The 19998-nt window shown below is 33.8% G+C and overlaps 1 protein-coding gene across 1 annotated transcript in view; it reads left to right on the top strand.

Moving 5' to 3' along the window:
• LOC149807465 (uncharacterized) overlaps nucleotides 1-19998 on the top strand; it is a 496731-nt gene that overhangs the window by 466241 nt on the left and 10492 nt on the right. The window contains exons 83-91 of the mRNA XM_089956330.1: nucleotides 1558-1746; nucleotides 4154-4317; nucleotides 4751-4901; nucleotides 5609-5771; nucleotides 6268-6380; nucleotides 7878-7991; nucleotides 8620-8737; nucleotides 14419-14484; nucleotides 19310-19494. Of these exons, the coding sequence (XP_089812456.1) occupies nucleotides 1558-1746; nucleotides 4154-4317; nucleotides 4751-4901; nucleotides 5609-5771; nucleotides 6268-6380; nucleotides 7878-7991; nucleotides 8620-8737; nucleotides 14419-14484; nucleotides 19310-19494 (1263 nt within the window). The remainder of the gene's footprint in view (nucleotides 1-1557; nucleotides 1747-4153; nucleotides 4318-4750; nucleotides 4902-5608; nucleotides 5772-6267; nucleotides 6381-7877; nucleotides 7992-8619; nucleotides 8738-14418; nucleotides 14485-19309; nucleotides 19495-19998) is intronic.

The following is a 19998-nucleotide window of genomic DNA, read 5'->3' as shown; positions in this document are numbered from 1 at the left end:
TTGATGGCACTTGACAGTGAGAGTGTTCTACCTTGCCAAAATCAGAACTGATGAATGGGGCTAGAACAGGTTCTGTTGCCCACCCATTTTTGATAATTATACAAAACATGCTGCCTTACCCCATTTGAATTGAAGTCCAATACATATGTTTTAAGCACTCAGCAGTTAAAAAGAAGAAACGGTCTGAGTTCCTGGAATTTCAATACAGCATCATTTCCTTCAAATTACTCTTGTTTAAATGATCTGGAAGCTAATTTGCATGCAAATGTTGTTTTAAAATCACCTTAAAACAAAGGTTTAGATTCAAGTTATCCTGGTTTGTTAGGAGTATTGTTTCAGTTCCACTGTGTTGCTGTAAATTTTGCACAGAAAACATTATATAATGACATTTAGTTAAACAATTCAGCATGTTGATAATCACCCTATCAAATAGCATGTTGATAATCACCCGATCAAATAGCATGTTGATAATCACTATATCTAATAGCATGTTGATAATCACCCTATCAAATAGCATGTTGATAATCTCCCTATCAAATAGCCTGTTGATGATTCAAGTTATCCTGGTTTGTTAGGAGTATTGTTTCAGTTCCACTGTGTTGCTGTAAATTTTGCACAGAAAACATTATATAATGACATTTAGTTAAACAGTTCAGCATGTTAATAATCACCCTATCAAATAGCATATTGATGATCACCCAATCAAATAGCATGCTGATAATCACCATATCTAATAGCATGTTGATAATCACCATATCTAATAGCATGTTGATAATCACCATATCTAATAGCATGTTGATAATCACCATATCTAATAGCATGTTGATAATCACCCTATCAAATAGCATGTTGATAATCACCCTATCAAATAGCATGTATATAATCACCATATCTAATAGCATGTTGATAATCACCATATCTAATAGCATGTTGATAATCACCCTATCAAATAGCATGTTGATAATCACCATATCTAATAGCATGTTGATAATCACCATATCTAATAGCATGTTGATAATCACCATATCTAATAGCATATTAATAATCACCCAATCAAATAGCATGTTGATAATCACCCTATAAAATATCTTGTTGATAATCACCCGATCAAATAGCATGTTGATAATCACCATATCTAATAGCATGTTGATAATCACCCTATCAAATAGCATGTTGATAATCGCCCTATCAAATAGCATGCTGATAATCACCCTATCAAATAGCATGTTGATAATCGCCCTATCAAATAGCATGTTGATAACTGCCCTATCAAATAGCATATTGATAATCACCCAATCAAATAGCATGTTGATATCACCCTATCAAATAGCATGTTGATAATCACCTGATCAAATAGCATGTTGATAATCACTATATCTAATAGCATGTTGATAATCACCCTATCAAATAGCATGTTGATAATCTCCCTATCAAATAGCCTGTTGATAATCGCCCTATCAAATAGCATGTTGATAATCGCTCTGTCAAATAGTATGTTGATAATCACCCTATCAAATAGCATGTTATATTGCAAATGTTATTGTTTCTTTGTTGCAGATCACAAACTGGTGTCAGGGAAGAGGAAAGAAGTTAAGAGATGCGCTAGACCATGTACACAACAATAATTCACTTCTTGAAGACCTTATTGGTTGGCTAAACAGTGCAGAGACTAGAATTTTTAATGCAAATGGTCTTCCAATCCCAAATGATGAAGAAGCAATTGTAGAACTTGTCAAAGAACATCAGGTATGTAAATCTGAATAGAATCCCCTCAACTCCAGAATGGAATATCCCATATGAGTAGCATACTGGGATATTTCTCTCTCCTCCTCCAAAATGGAATACTCCACATATTTGTTATGTAGGATATTCCTCCCACCCCCACCCAAAGCGCATTGTAATATCCCATATACATAGGTTATTTTACCCACCCCCAAATATTACAAATTGTAACTTGAGTATCTTTAAATTCTTGTATATTTGGCATTCCCACAGTAAAAAATTTCTGAATTTCTCCAATAGAAATATTTATGTATCTTTCTGTAATTATAGCACACTAGTTGGGAGTCCAGCATAGTCAATTTTGTTATGTTAAACATCGCCATACATTCCAAAGCTCATCGATAAATGTTTTATGGCAGGGATGGAATGAGGACAGGCAATGTCAGTCCAAAAGAACTTTAACTTCAGGTGCATAAAATATATGTATTTATCACTTCATAGTAATTGCTTTTCAAGTTCATTAAATATTTCCATTGGTGGAAATAAAGACATTGTTTAGAATATTAAGAGTTGTTTTCATTAAATCCTAATGTGTACCAACTTTTAAACATCAATTTATAATTCCTTTCTACACTGAAAGCCTGCCAAAACCTTAAATTTAGCAACCTGTTAATATCCAAGATAATACAGAAACATAATTGTGCTTGTACAATCTGCAAAAAGTATTCTGCATTGTTTGTTGCCTAGTTAAAATATTAAGTGTAATGAAAGGGCAGGTAAAGCAGCCAAAGCTGCCCAGCAGTTTTCCGTTTCATTTCCATTTCCAAATGGAAAATTTCATTTGACTAAAATCAAATATTATATAAATCAGCACATACTTGGCAAAATATGCAGAATGAAAACTCCAAAGATGTTTGTAACATAAAACCTATCATTGGTGAGTGACATCTGTCAGTCATTTTCATACAGGATTCCTGTCTTCCATATTCTTCTGCAGATAGAACAAAATTCAACCACTGTCTCAGCTCTTTAGTTGAATATCTGCTTCTTAGTGAATTGCTCTGTGTTTAAAGTTCATCTTCTTTTGATTTGCATATCAAAGTTTTGCAATTGCAATCCTTGTGTTGGACTTGCATGAAACGGACATACCTTATGCATGCACACCTCCAGAAGGGTGATGCCTGACCAGATTGCAGTTATTAGAACATGTACTTGTCAGGTTTATCTGAGACCAATGGTTTTTGTGATGTCATCACAAGTGTAGAAGCTTTACAAAAATTATATTTAGAAGAATTTATCTTCCTGAAGATTTCAGATGTTAATTTTTTATTTGTTTTGCTTTATCTTTACTCTGTACTAGATAGTCAGGATTGTGTTGATGAGCCATTAAACTCCAAGCCAGCCAGCCATACATACATACATACATCTATACATACATACATACCTCGTGGGTCGGTGGTTCTTTCCTGGGTTTTCCCGGGTTCTTCCTCCACCATTAATACTAGCCGCCATGTATAGCCTATCGCATGCTGAAAAATGGCGTTAAACCCTACAACAACAACAACAACAACATACATACATACATGCATCCATACATACAACCATACAGCCATACATCCATACATACATACATACATACATATGCATAAATACATGCACATACATACACGTGCATACATACATACATACATATGCATAAATACATACGTACACATGCATGCATACATACATACATACATGCATACATATATACATACATACATTAATATATACATACAGCCATACATACATACATATGCATACATATATACATTAATATATACATACATATGCATAAATACATAAACATGCATACATATATACATACATACATATGCATAAATACATACATGCATACATACATACACACACATATATACATACATATGTACATACACACACACACAGACATACATATATACATACATACATGCATGCATAAATACATAAATATGGCCCTAGTCTAAACTTTTATTTTAAAAAGTCATACATTATACTTATGAAAGGGAGATGTTACATTGTGAATAGCTATGTTTTTACAGTTGCTGACATGTGATGCTTTTCCCTGGCAATAAAGCCACTTTTTCAATACAATACCACCTGTACTCATTTATAAGCTTGGTCCAATTGCATACACCCATATCTGCCATCGTGTTATGTGCCATTAGATCTGGGTCTTCATAGTTTGTTAGGACCAAACAGTAAACAAACAGCGTAGACCCTTGTCTCCCAGCATATTATGTGATGGCAGATCAGGGTCTATGTTGTTTTTGTTAGATCCCTCTTTTAAGTGAGTATATATGGCTTGGTTGTTTTGTCTTTGAACCACATCTTGTACTGTTGATAATGAGTGAAAGAATAGTTATTTTCTAAACCTTAATTTTGTCAACAGGATTTCATGAATGAAATGTCTGGTAAACAGCCAGAAGTGGATCGGTTGACAAAGGGTGACAAAATCCGCACAATGTCCACTATTGAACCTATCTCACACATTCCAGTGCTGAAGGGATTATCAGGGCGGCGAACTCCAACCTTATTCAAGTATGGCAGTCCAAGGTATGATTGGTCAACTGTTTGTTACAACAAACTGTTTTTAAACTTCTTTCCAGGAAACATGACAATGTAATGACGGTTGAATAATTTAATAATATTTCTGTTGGCTAAACATTGCATTGGGGAAGAATTCCATTGATGATCTTGTGCCATTGGTTGAATTTTATATTCTTTTATCAGAGTTAGAGGATGACCTGCAAATAGCTTTAAGAACCGGTGCAGTCTATTCTGGCAAACAGAACTTCACTCCTTTCTATGACGGTCACCAGAGAATTTGTCATTTTGGTTTTCCAGCCTTATATATTTATTAGAATTTCTTTAATATCAAAGTCTTATATCTGACACTTTTTTTTCATTTTGCACACATTTTTTACAAAACAATCTTCCAATTAATTTTAGTTTTCAAATATATTTACAATTTCATGTGTTTTCCTAGGCGTAGCCGAGATGATGATGGCAGACGAACCCCAGAACCTCGTTTCCGCAGTCCCCGTATTGGGGCCCTCTTTAACAAGTGGCGCCAAGTATGGCTTACAGCTTTGGAGAGACAAAGGAAACTAAGAGATGCGCTTGACTACCTCCAGGAGGTAGAATACTTTTCACTTGTCTATTCTAATTGATTCCATAATGCCTAGCAATATATCAATTTGACAGAGAGAAATATGCTTGGCTGTAAAAGGATTCAAAACCATAGCTTTCCTAATGCTATCAAGATGTTCTTCCTCATGAGTTTACCATACAACATCTTTAGCTAATTCATGCAACAATACCCCTGACTACTTTCACCAGTCCACCCATGAACATTTTGTGCAAGAACACGATGAACCCAGTATCTTCCTGACACAGATGGGTGATATGCAAAGAACTTGTGCATTTAAATGCATACAAACATTTGTATATCTAATATTTTTTAACTGAATTTGGTGTGATAAAATCTTCTGACATAAATACTACTTGAAACACTGCCATTTTATTGTATTGACTTCATTTCATCTGATACCATGTAAGGCACACAAAAAATATGCTTTTCTGGTCAGCCAACCATCCATTTCTCGTTGCTGACCCAAGCACTTTTTTCCTCCCATGGTTTAAAAAAAGCACATTAAATGTATATAATATTTTTAAAAAATAAAACAACCTGCCAACCCTAATTTTAAAACCAGTACAATAGAAATTATGATGAGGGTGGTGCTAAGCTTTCAATGCATCCGATAATGACATTTGGTGTTTTTTTATTCCTTTAGCTTGAACTATAAAGACTTGGATATTCACAGTTGTAAATTGTGTGTTTTAGCTCGAGAAGATGAAGGACTTTAAGTTTGACGACTGGCGCAAGCGTTACCTGCAATGGATGCATCACAATAAGTCACGCATTATGGATTTCTTCCGCCGCCAGGACCACGACAGGGATGGAAAAGTTACAAGGAAAGAGTTCATTGATGGAATCCTGGCTTCAAGTATGTTCTCTAAAACATTTGAAGCTGCATTATAATTCCATTGGTCTAAAAATTGTCATTACAATTGAGTACCCATGTTGAGTTAAATTCATTTGATAGCCAAACATTAGTAACCATTATCACAACAAAAGAAAGAAAATTTAGCATGCATTAATGGTATATACTTTGTCTTTACTGATGTAGAGTATTTGTGGGTCAGCTATTGAGAAATAAATCTTATTTACCATAATTGTTAATTATTTTCATTTATACTTAATAATGAAAAGAATGTGGTTTTATGCACTTATTTTTATAAAGAAAAAAGGAGATTAAAAGAAGGTAATACAGAAGTTCTAGCTTCTGTTATTAAAAAATTCAGTAAAATTGTATCCATGTTTGTATACTTTTGGGATAATTTAGGCAATCAGAAATCTTGTAGATGTTGATGTTACCAATATGGAAAATCAGAAGTGTGTTCATCATGTGGAATAATGGAAGCACCTATTATTTTTAACAGAGTTCCCCACCAGCATGCTGGAGATGGAAGCAGTTGCTAATGTGTTTGATAGGGATAGGGATGGTTACATCGACTACAAAGGATTTGTTCAGGCCCTCAGGCCAGACAATGATGTAAGTATTGAAAATTGAGGCTTCCAGGGATTTAAATATGTTGTAATTGAATGATAAATTGGTTTTTCCTAATGTACTGAACAATTATTCCATCAATGCTGCTATTCACCCATAAATTTGAGAAGTAAAAGAACATAACATTTATTAAACTAATCTTTTGCTATGATTTATAGTTTTCAGGCCAAGTATAGTCCTGTTTCCATAATGTATGAGTCATCTGTCATCCTTAAATGTGGCTGTTTTAAATTTGTATTAGAACCACTGTCATATTCAAGCTAATTTGGCAAAGTGCATTATGACTTGAAGGGGCTTTCAGTTTTAAACAAACGAAGTCAATCTACTATGGCCCATTTTTACTAAAATTAGAAAAAGTTTCGAACTACTCCACAAAACTGCATAAAAGAAATGGGTCAAATTTGACAAAAAGCAAAAAGATCCTTCTTTTTTTTACAAATTGTGCATCAAATATGGCCACCACTACTAGAAATAAAGTGAAACATGAAGGGCTCTAACATTTTTACAAATGATGCTGATCTGTCACCTAGAATGGCCACAGTTATTAAAAATAAAAATACATTTAAAGAACCTTATCTCAAACTCTGCTCAAAAGAATTTTATCACATATGACAGAAGGCATCCTGGCAAGGGATAAGAGCTTTGAAATTTGTACAGATCTTGGCAGTCTGCCACCAGATATGGTCATTGTTACTAAAAATAGAAAATCTTTTAAACTGTTACATATAAAAGAAACACTGAAAAGAATGACGTTAAGCCACCATAAAAATATGGCTCCCTTGTCCAAAAACAGAAAAACCATTAAATGACTCTTTCTTAAAACCACTTAATAAAACTTGACTGAAACAACCCTGGAATAGATAGCATTCTGATATTTTCTTTACAAACAATGCAAATCTGCCATACTTTAAAAAATCACTCAAGAGAATTTGACGAAATTTGACAGCATCTTGGCATGAAATGCTTTAACTTTGTTCCAATTGAAATTCCCTCAAATGTGGCCATCATGACCTTTAAAGATATTTGACCCAGTTTGACAGAAAGGATTCATGTACACAAATGGCTTTCAGGTTTTGCAAATGATGCCAATCTGCAAGAAAATAAATGGCTTGTGTTGCTAAATATATAACAATATTGTAGTGACTTTAAAAAAGAAGGAACAACTGCTGTACAGACAGAACTAAAATTTAATAGGAAACATCTCAGCCTTTCAGTATTGAGTAAATGATGCAATTGTACATACAGTATGAAAGAAAATGACAATAAAATAGAGAAACTTTATAGAGGACTTGTATAGTGAATTACATTTAATTTTCCTCACCCTTTATCCTGAAGGCTTTTGACTTTTTCATTATTTAAAGTTTTCATTCTTAGACCTTCTGATTTGTTGCATAGATTCCAGGAATTCATTAATTCTAACAGTGTCAATTGAATGTATAGATATCTGTAGGGATATTTAAATTTCATGTTTTTGCTTTCAAGGCCAAGCCTGTAACAGAGTCGGAGAAGATCCAGGATGAGGTCAAACGACAGGTTTCAAAATGTACCTGTGTCAAGCAGTTTAAGATACATAAAATAGGAGAGGGCAAATACAGAGTAAGTTAGCTTCTTTTTTTTAAATATCTGTAACCCAAAATAAACGTTATCTTTTTCATCATTTCATATCAAATGCTTTGTATCTCTATATCTACAATAGTGACTGTGGTTGTTTAACATTCTTCAAAAGAATCTTTGGTATCACATTTTTTAAACATAGCAGTTTTTGTCCAGCCAGTGGACATCTTTTAAAAGAGGAACATAACGTAAACTCTCCAACACAGATTACGGTGTCATGTACTTACTTTAGTTTGAATTTCGTAATCAGCAGTATAAAAATTAGCTAATGAAACAGTAACACAAGTTTCTTTACCAGGAATATTTGATGGCCTAATGTTTTCATTTTGTTCAATTTTTGTCATTTGCAAGATAATGGCATGACATTTCTGGCAAAGAAATTAAGCTGAGATGTAATCAAGAGTGTTGAGGTTTTTGTTAGATTATTTTGAAAGTCTTATAGTGTATTATGTGGTTTATTATTCTGGCAACATGTTGTGCTCCATGGAACCTTTAATGTCATACACAATGTTCATTGTGCCAAAAATACGAAGATCACAACATATTGCACAGCCAACATTTGAAACATTAATAAACATAATTGACTTGGAATATTTATATCCTATTTCAGTTTGGAGACTCTCAAAAGCTACGTCTAGTCAGAATTCTGCGTAGTACCGTTATGGTGCGTGTCGGTGGTGGCTGGATGGCATTGGATGAATTTCTCGTTAAAAATGACCCCTGCCGAGGTAAGTTGGTTTGGTATCATATATACAAAAACCAGTGTATTGGTCATTCTAATGCCTTCTGTCAATTTTAGTACATCTCTAGCTCAAAATAATTTTACCTCAAACACATTTAAATTTGTTTTAGATTTTCATAAGCCACTGCTATATTAGTATTGGAAATATAAATGCTGTTTTTGTCTTTCTCATGCCAGCAGGTAGAAAAATAGAGTTATCACTTTTCAAGACAGTGTTGGTATGAACAACTTGAAGATTTGGTGTCATATTACATTTTAATTTACAACATTGCACTGTTTGCAATGTTGTTCTGCCAAACCTTTGTTTGTACACGTGTATTCATCTTGGGTCACCTTGGACAAAAAAAGCTTACATTGACATCTTTTACTAAAGGGAAATAACTTGGTTTTTGTCTTATACCTCATTGGAATAAACGAGCTATATAATTATGCAATAAAAAAAATTATTCTCAAAATTGTCCAGCTGTCAATTTTGTTATTTTATATGGAATACTGTATAAGATCATTTTTTCTGTTTGGTATTTCTGTATTGTATCACACTGTGTGCAAGTTCACAGGAGCTGCTAACTGTATTCCAGACATGGACAACCTACAGCCCACAGGTTGGATCCAGCCTGTGACCAGGTTTTAGCTGCTTATTCATAAGGTGTGGCTTTAAAAATTACTACTCTGGACCATGCCTTGGAGGAAGTTGTACATGCCTGGTGTATTCATTCACAGCACCTGCTTATATAATGTCTGGTTAAAAATGTAATGCACAGCCACACTTCGAGCAGCAAACGGATCATCCTAATTGTCTTTTTTACATTGAAATTGTACTGGCTAATTCTTGTATTTCAACAGGAAAATTACAAAGTCATCAGCAGAAAGTTAAATTTAAAATTTAACACCATCTATTTGTAAATTGGAACTTGTTTCACATTATGGCAATGAATGCTGTATATACTCACTTTTTAGTCAAATCCAACTGTAAACAACATAGACACTGATGTGCCATTGCATAATTCACAAGCAGATCAGGGTCTATGCTGTTTGTTATGTGGTTAATCCTAGCACACTCCATAGACCCAGATCTGCTAATGCACTTGCAAATCTTGGTCTATGTAGTTTACATTTGGACTTCAAACAAGTAACTATGATGTATCATCTGTACATGCTTATAAGTCAAGTCAAACTGCAAACAACAGTAATCCTGATCTCCCATAGCATAACGCAGCTGCACATCAGGGTCTACGTTACTTGTTCAACTGACTACTAGTAACAAATTGCACAGACCCAGATCTGCTGGCACATTATGCAATGGGTCTGTGCGGTATGCAGTTGGACTCATCTTAGTAGCAACTACATATGGTATGATTAAGAAGAAGAAGAGATAATTGTCACGAGAAAAATTAGTGTTCGTGTTTTTTGTACAACTACTGTAATTTGTTTTATGTTTACATTAATGCCAACTGGTAGACTTGCCTCTGATTGTTGTTCATGATGTAGAAGTAGATACAGGTAAAACTAGAAATGGTGCTGGTTACCTACTTTGTTTTCACTGTCATACTGCTTGGAGAAAGGTAATGGAATTACAGGCATAACATTTTATCTTCTAGGAAGCAAGTTTTACCCCCTTTTTTTGTCCTCTGCTTTTTGTAGAAAATGGGAGATATTAAACTGTGTCTGTATATGGTTCTATCCCACTTTTGTTTCCACACAGTAATTCCCATAATAGTTATTGGACTTCAGCTGAATTTTATAGGCAGCTTGATTAAAGAAGCGTCAGCAGAGTTTGCTTGTTATCATTCTACATCAATGTTTAGTCGATTTAGTCACCAGATGAATGGATTCATCTTTCATTTCCTTACAACACAGATGTTAATCATGGCTGGATTTCAATCGAATATGGTAGACACATTTATAATGGTTGGCTCTATTTATTCTCCTTTTTTCACTTTTGCAGTCATATACAAATACTGGACTTTTCTTTCCTCTTGATTTTTTGGTCATTTTTTCCCATACTCAGACTAGAATATTATTCCTCTGGTCCAGCCAGTATAATTATAATGATGCCTGATTGTCCATCCATACATCTTTAGATGTTATGGTTTATACAACATAGTTTTAGTTTGCTGTTGTCATGGGTATTTTTTCCTCATACCTCGTATGGTTTTTATCAAAGAATAGAGGCTAAAGTCGTTAGGATTTTCAGCTCCACTGACCTAAAGTTTGTACCTAGCAGCCTGTTAAGTCCAAGTTTAAGATCACTGGAGCTGAAAATTTGATTTTCCATTCTGCAATAACAAGTACATATTACTTGGCCTAATATTCATCAAACTTGATAGGTAGAGTACATTTGGGTATGGACTGGTCTTGGTACTAGGATAAAGATGTGAAAGATAAAGGTCATTGAGACATTTTAATTTTTGTCAGGTATGACTTCAAAATTGTGAACAGCAGTGGTATCAATTACAGTTTGTTATGGTTTAGGCCAAAGTCTTTATTACCATATATTTCCTAAATCCCTTTATAGATTCTCATCAATCTTGACATGAATCATTATAAAGTTATGACATTTTATACCGTGACATGTGCTTGCCCTTTGACCTTTGGAGTTATTATCACAGACATTTTAGTCCCCAAGAGTTGTTTTTTTCTTCATAAATGGGATGAATTATTATGAAATAATACAATTAATTCTATGATGTATTCACGCGCACATTTGGCTTTGGAGTCAAGGTCAAAGTTATAGAAAATTTGCATAAGCTTGGCATGCAGGCTGTGACCTTCATGTGTCAGTTTCCTCTTAACAAGTCAGATTTGCAGATCATTTTTCATCACACTTCACTTGGGCAGGGTCATCTCCCTGTTGCTACTCAGGCTACAAATCAAAGGTCAGTGTCACTGTCGTTTTGGATGTCAACTTTCCTCAAGATTCCGGCACCTTTTTTTTATGAGCTTAATAGATGCATTACACCTAAGTAAGGACCTCTGCATAATGAGTCTGAGCAGTAGATCAAAGGTCAAGGTCACTAGATGTAGAATTGCATTTTTTGCATTCTGCATAATAAATGAACTTGCATGGACCCAGTTTTCTTCAAACTTCATGGGTGTACCATTGGGTATTATTGGCTTTTGATCAGATATGGGTCCTGTGCTATGTCTGAGGTTGCTGGCATTGAAATTGCAAATTGTATCACACACACATAGTAACACACACACATGTACAATTCTACAATTAAAAACATGGAGAGCTTTGATTTCATGGAGGGTCAAAAATTCAAACCTTGGAGTGACAGGAATTAGATTTTAACTTGGTAAATGCATAATCATTACAGAATGAGATCATTTACAATAAAATTATCTTAATTATGCATTTTTAATTGCCATGGATTTGCTGGTGGGCTATCAGCCATTTTTTCATTGCTGATTTTCAAAATCTGAATTGCTATTTTACTATTGATTTCTGTTGCCACCCTTTCAATTTGCAAGATGAATATGAAATTTGATTTTTGATCATTAATTGTTTATATAGAAATATTTGTCAGGGAGGGTACCTTAATCTTTTATTTTATGTACCTTTTACAGAATATCTTGAGCATGTTTAATAATTTATCTTGTAGGGCATGTGTATTTGGAAGGATTTCCTTACATTTTTTTTCTTTAAATTTTGTATAACTTTATATCAATATTATATCATAACCAGTGTTGTCCTGATGTACCTTCAAACCCTATACATGCATACACATGCTGGGATGTCAATTCATTTTGCAATACCTGCCTCCCTTTCTCTATCTCTCTCTCTCTCTCAGAATTCCTTGTTATTAATTTTTGATCTATGACTTCTGTCTTTGCTATCTAGACTTTAGTCTGATGCTAACGAGTAAGTATTTCTGAACTCAAGTTTCATGATTATCCTAATTATAAATTGTATGAGTATTATATTGTAAAATTGTGTTTTCCTTTTTATTCCAGCAAGATAATCATTTGTTCTTTCATTTTTTTTTATTGAAAGTTTGCTTTCGTAAAATGTAAGGCATGCAGAAGGATGACATTCATTTGCTAATTTTGAGAATGATGATATTGTTTGTAATTTTGTACTATGTTTACAATTATACATGATATTGTTTCAGGAAATTGTGTATAACCTTTGTTTAGTTTGCTGTTAAGGAATTTCTCACAATGACAAAACGATAAATGCTTTTATTAACTAGTGTTATAATTTCAGTACATGCAGAAAACTGACTTTTAGAACTGTAAAAAAAAAATTAAGTACTATGTTTACATTTCATATTAGATATTTTTGAGGAAAAATAATTTTTTCAGCTTGAGTGTTTAGACATTTTATGATTTAAATAGTTTAACTGGAAAGACAGATAGATATGGAGAAATGTATATTGAAATACAACAGTTAAATCATCAGTTTGTCATTGTGTGCATATATACTTAAGGACACAGTGCATTCAATCTTATTTTAGTTTGAAAGAAGACATTTCTTTCAAAAATTGCTTTCCCAAATTCATATCATTTTAAAGCAATGGTTTTGTTGCATTTATGGATGGCATAATTAAGTCTTACTTATAACTTTATTTGCATGACAGTTGGAATTTTCAAACTTGCAAAGAATTTCGGTTTCATAATGTGGAAAAATATATTACAAGTCCAGGAGTCAGACCAGATTAGCATAAATAAATTGTTGTTGATACTGTGCAGACTTTTTGTGTGCAGACTTTATTGACCAGATTGTAAGATAAATGATGTCTGTCCTTTCATCAGTTGTGTCATCTCTAAGGTTATGGTCATTTTCCTCTCATGTCATTTTCACTCATGGTCATTGAGTCACATATGTTTGTATTTATATGCACCACAACTTCAGTAAAAATAAGATCACTATGTTTTTGGTAAACTATTGCATTTCTCAACCTCTATTGAACATGGAGTCATGTAACTTGGAGTCATGTAACATGGAGTCATGTAACTTGGTATGCAGAGTAATACAGCCATCAGTGAAAATTGTTTCACAGTGATCCATATTTTATAATGCAATGATTTTGGTTAACCTTTGCATTCGCCACATTTTCTGAGGTCCAGTGGCCTATGGAGTCACATAACTTGGGATGTAATTGCATCATGAAGAGCACTAGAGCCATTATTGAAAAATCTTGATCACTTTGATCTATATTTTCAGTGACTTTGCTAGGTTAGGGCATGTGTTTAGTAATTTTCTCCACTCTTTTGCTTGAAGAATCACATAAGTTGGTATTTAGATGTTCAATCTGTGGTTCAAAGGAACCCAAAATATCCACAAAGAGTTGTTCCCCATCAATAAAAATGAATATTTAGTAACTATGTTTTGAAATCTGTCAATGCTGCCACTGCCAGGTTTCCTTGTATATACATGGCACATTATATGAATGTGTTGTGTACGACAAATAATGAATGTTAAGAATTCGTGTGTCATGAGAATCTGTGCAGGACCCATAAGAAGAATACATATCCATGAAACCTTAATAGATCAAAAGTGTCAGTACATATATTTATGCAGAAATTGGTATTTACTGTTATTTTCAGTTAGTTGTTCATACATACATGTAGAAAATTGATGCACCTGTGTCTTGTGTGTATATATATATATATATATATTGTCTAGCCCCTTTCACATTCCCATCTTCTTTGCTTTCACAGTTGGTGTCTGGAGACGAAACCGCTTTCGTTTTGTCCTCCAACGGCAGTCTTCTCCTCAGCAGCTGGGTTGTAGTAATTTCATAGGCTTATTTGAATGTTTGCTCTAATGCAGTTGTCTGATTTCAGTGTCTGTCAAATTCCCATTGGTTTATTTTTCTACCCTGCCTTGCTTTGATTGGTGAAGCTAATTACCTGCTAGTTATTATTTTTTTCATTGTTATGAATGAAGAAGAGTTTCAAGGAATAATGCTGAAATTATTTTTAAAAATAACTATTTATTCCTTTCTCTGCTTCTTTTATTTTTGTTGCCTTCTTCTGTCAGTTTCCCTGTCGTTTTTATTTGTTGCTTACTCTCGTTCGTCAGTAGAGAACCATAGTTGTCTGTGTCAAACATAATACACAGCATGAAAAAGAATTAATCAAAGTCACTAATCTCTTTCAGGATTATCAAATATATATAGCAACATTGTCTATTCTTGTAGGAAGGTTGAAGTAGTCAGGCATTTTTAAATGTCATTTCATTGTTGTGACCCCTGTGTTGTGGTTTTGTTCATTTTTCATTTCACCCATTTTATACTTCCAATTTTAAAAAAAATACCATATTGAACATAATGAAATAATACCATATTGATCATAATACTTGAACATGATGGCAAAAGACCTTGCCCAGAAATGTATCAAAGCCAAGCATATTTTAAACTCTATCATCTTTTTGTATTCACTATAAGTACTTGAGTTGAGCACAATAGTAAGTTTGAAAATGACTAATAATATCATCAAGCTGTTTACTTCTTGCAGTTTAATATACTGTTTGTTACCCAGCCATGTTGGTATTAAAGGTAATGAAAGAACAGACTGCGCTGAATAAAATGGCTCAACGACCCTCTAATTTTAAAATACCATACATTGATTTTTTTATAAAATCCTTATTTAGTAAGTGGCAGGCATCATGGATTGATACTATCAATAACTCCATGTCATCAACCCTACCTTAGGCAAATGGCCTCCTTCCTACCGAACAATCCAAAGGGGCAAGATAGTTATTGCAAGATTAGAGATACTTAAGTACATTTAATCCACTCGTACATATTAAAGGGTGAAGACCAACCTGAGTGCATTTTTTACAGTGAACCCTTTACTGTCGAGCACTTTATGATAGATTGTTTTGATCTCCAACCTACACGTGATCATTACTGCAATGTTTATCACATGAATTTTGATACCGTTAATATGTCTTGTTTTTTAAATTTTTTGAAGAAACAAAAAAAAAAAAAAAGATAAAATGAAGCATAAGTGCAATCCTATTTCTTTTGAGTGTTTTAACCAACATGTATACTGTTTATCACATTTAATCAATTTTTATTATCTGATTACCCTTCATACACATCAATTACATACCCCGTTGATTAGGAACTTTCATATATTACCATCACTATCTCATTGTGTTTTTGGACTTTCATCGCTCGTTGGTAATAAACCACCCTGGTACATTAATGTTATTATATAACATTTTTTGCAATGCTGTATAGCCTTAGAGTGATGGTGTGCCATAAATCTACAATCAGCCAACTTGCACATGGTGAAATAAGCTATCAACAAAATTGCAAAAATTCTTCACTGAGTGCCTTCCATAGTCTTAATGTAAATCTAGGAGGAAAGCAGCTGCTAACATTTGACCAGTATGTCATCATTGTGTTGGCACTTAACCACTATGCATGTGTATCATATGTCAGATATGGTATATATCATATTTGGTGTCTTTGTACAACTGTCTACAGGGGCCCCAAGTGGCCTAAAGCGCTCTTCATTACGGATCACTGCCATCTCACCTCTGTCTGTGTGGGTTCGAGTCTCATATTTGGCTGATGTGGGTATGTGAGAAAGCTTGCCAGTAGCTTATCGTGGGTTGGTGGTTCTTTCTGGGGGTTTTCCGAGTTCTTCCTCCACCATTAATACTGGCTGCCATGTACAGCCTCTCGTGTTCTGAAAAATGGCATTAAACCCAACAACAACAACAATTGTCTACATGTTTATACATAACACTTTGGATCAACTGTGTAGCTTGTGTGATAAGGAAAATGTTTAAAAGTATTTATATTTGTGTTGTTTAAGCCACCTGCCAGGACTCTATGTTGAGATATACTGTTTTAAACATTTCTAGATGTGTACCTGACACACAATATCTCTCAATGCTGGAGTATACCATACTCATATTTTTCATATCTATGTGCGTACCTGACACCCATTTGCCCTCTATGCTGGGGTATTCTGTACTAAAATTGTACATATCTGTATGTGTACCTGACACCCATTTGCCCTCTACGCTATGGTATACTGTACTAAAATTGTACATTATATACATGTACCTGACAACAAATGGTCATCTATGATGAGGTATACTAAACTAAAATTTGTGAACCTCCACCCATTGGCCCAAGATGCTGGGATGTACTCTAGTTTTATAGGTCTATGTGTACCTGCTGCTCAATGCATCTCTAAGCTGAGCTTTTACTGTACTCAAGTTTTATATGTGTACCTGGAATCATATGGCATAAATAAAAGACTGTTTGTTACAAGGTCATATAACTGTATATTTTGTCATGCCACAGTCTATAGCAGCATGATTGAATGTAAAGTGTGGAGCACTCTTGCCCCCAACTAGGTCATTACAATCCACTAAATCCATCCATTAATCTGCCTGTCATTGTGACCTAATTAAATTTCATGGTTCAGTATCTTTCTGCTAAACTTCATGTCTCCAATAACTGAATGTTATTTTATCATCCAGCAGGTAACTGTGACCTCATTTATTGGCTTTGGTTATCTTTTGTGTTTAACTTCATATGTATTGAAACTTTATTAATCTGCATCATATGTCATTGGTGACTTGTTATAGTTTTAAACTGTCATTACAATAATCATTAGTGTCTCAATCTTGAATAATATAATTTGAAGACAGTTTAAATTTTGTAATATGGACTTTGTTCCCTGCCCATTTCTTTAAAAAAAAAATACATACAAAAGTTTGGATATATTTATTTTCAAGTATACATTCCTTGCATTAAAATTCCAGCATTCTGTTGGTAAAACACTGAAATTCTGATCTAAATTTACCCAAGTATTTCTAAAAATTATTTACATATTGTATGCCCTACTTACTTGAGATGCTGTGAGTTGCAATATATTGGCATGGTGATGTTTTAATATTTATTTTCCTGTTAACTGACTTTGGCTATTTTAAATGCACATTTAAATTAATTATGTTTTCTTTCAGTTTGCATAATTTTTTTGTTAATACCGAGATTTTACAGTATTGTGTTGTCTTAGGGATCCATAAAATTCTTTTTAAAATATGATTCAGTTAATTATCAAATATATTTTCATTCAGAGCCCTTGCTGGCTCTTACGATTAGTATCAAGTCAATGTCAGAGTTAGCTCCCTTTAAATATCAGGTGCTCTCGGTTGAGTGGTTTCATTTTCACTCCCAGGTACAATTAGTTACAAGTCAGATTCCATATAAAATAGACTTTATGTATATCAGGGGTTGTAAATAAAAACAGAGATATAAAAGGCTTTTGCAGGATTCAGGATGAAATGGAACTCATGCTGGAAAATATGTCATTCTACATGCAAGATGATATGCCATATATAATGTAATATCTGCACTCTGCTTATAAATAATTAATACTAGTGGATAGCTTCATAAGGTTCAGGCTGAACTCGACAAGCAAGCACCAGTGAAGTTGAAAAAATGTTTCAGTCATGCATGAGGAGTTAGCTCCCTTTAAGTGTCAGGTGCTCCCCACTGAGGAGGTTTATTTTCACTCTCATTATGGTTGCATTGAATGAAGTGCATGTAGGATCTATTTTTCAGACCATTTGAACCCAAAATGTTGAGTAGTAACAAAACATGGCATGCATTGTGATCATTCCCCAAATTATTATGTTCTTGGCATGTACATAATGACAGATCTGTGCACTTAATAAAGGTATTTTTTTTTACAAGTATTGACTGAACAAGAAATGTGTGCTCATTAGTTGTATGATGGTAAATACAGTATCCATTTAACAATTATATTTAGCACTGTATTACTAGCAGCTAGAACTGTTATATATTTTTATGAGTACCAAAAGTCGAAATCAGAATTTTGATCTGTATTTTTTTCATTATGTATAGACGATCATTTTCAACATTTTGTTATAGCTTAGAAATATAATAATGCACCTGCATGCTGTCAGTCCTGTTGATAGATATTTTTTAATTATCACATTTTAAACTATGTGTTCCTATTTCAATGTTGATTTGCATTGTATGTAAAAATTAGCACCAAAGAATACATTCGTTTTTGGGGGGATTGCTTATAGTTTGACTTTGTAAGTTGCACCAATTTTGTATTAACTATTAACTGTGCATGAAAAGAATGTTTAGTTAAGTTAAGATTTTAGGATTACATGTGAGTTTTACATTTTTATGTTCAAACAGTTACAGAGGTCTGTAATCAGATACTCCAGGATTTGTTATAAAATATAACAAGACACTGGGTCTGGTTGAATCTGGAAATTTTAAAGCCTTTAAGTGCAAGAGAATAATTAACTGAACAGATGATTCATGACCTCCCATACGAACTACACCAGTATATTTTGAAAAGCAAGATTTTCAAAAATGGTATGACGATCATTCATAATTTTTTGAGAAATAATAATGATTGAATTTGATGACAAAGTTATTGCCTTACATTGATTTTATTGGTTTAAATAAATTCATTTCTTTCTGCCAGTTTCATCAAAACTTAACATTTCTTTCGTACTTACATTCATATCAATGTTTAATTACTAATTAACATGGATCTTTTGCTAATCTTCAATATGATGAAATTCTCTGCAATTCAGCACGAGGTCGAACAAATGTGGAACTCCGAGAGCAGTTTGTTCTGGCAGAGGGAGTTAGCCAGTCCATGGCAGGATTTGTGACGAGGAGTCCTAGCAACTCCAACTCAGGAAGTTCCACATACTCTGGAGCATCTTCCCCATGGAGTGGCCAGTGGTCTACTCCTACCAGAGGACCTATTACAAAAGTAAACAGGAATTCTTAGTATGCTTGTGGATACATAATTTCATTATTTTTTGTGTTTTTAAGTATTTTGTACCAAAAAATTCATCCTCTTTTATGTGTATCTTTTTTTATATAAATTTCAAGATAATTATTCAAATTTTGTATACACCCTCCATCAGGTGCAGCATATCATGTTAGGATGTCCATCTGTCTTCATGTTGCTGGTCTTCATTTCCACACAATAACTCAAGTTGGCCATGATCTAGTTTCCAAACTTTGTGGATGTCATGCACTTTGGGTAAGGAAGAACACTTTGATTTGGAGGTCAAAGGTCAAGTTCATTGATTGGAAAAAGAAAAATGGTTCATGATCAGTAAATTGAGCCATCTAAAGTTGCCCGTCTTTGTTGATAACTTGCACTTCGGCTAAGGAAGAACAATATTAATTTCAGTGTCAGAAGGTAGTGATAAAAGTTAATATGAGAGAAAGATGAAAAATGGTTTCTGCACAAATTTACCGTTGCCCT

The sequence above is a fragment of the Sinohyriopsis cumingii genome, chromosome 1, assembly GCF_028554795.1.
Source record: "Sinohyriopsis cumingii isolate HCF-2022 chromosome 1, ASM2855479v2, whole genome shotgun sequence".
NCBI lineage: Eukaryota > Metazoa > Mollusca > Bivalvia > Unionida > Unionidae > Sinohyriopsis > Sinohyriopsis cumingii.
Note: the sequence above shows the minus strand (reverse complement) of the source record. Positions and strands in the feature narration are given on the sequence as shown.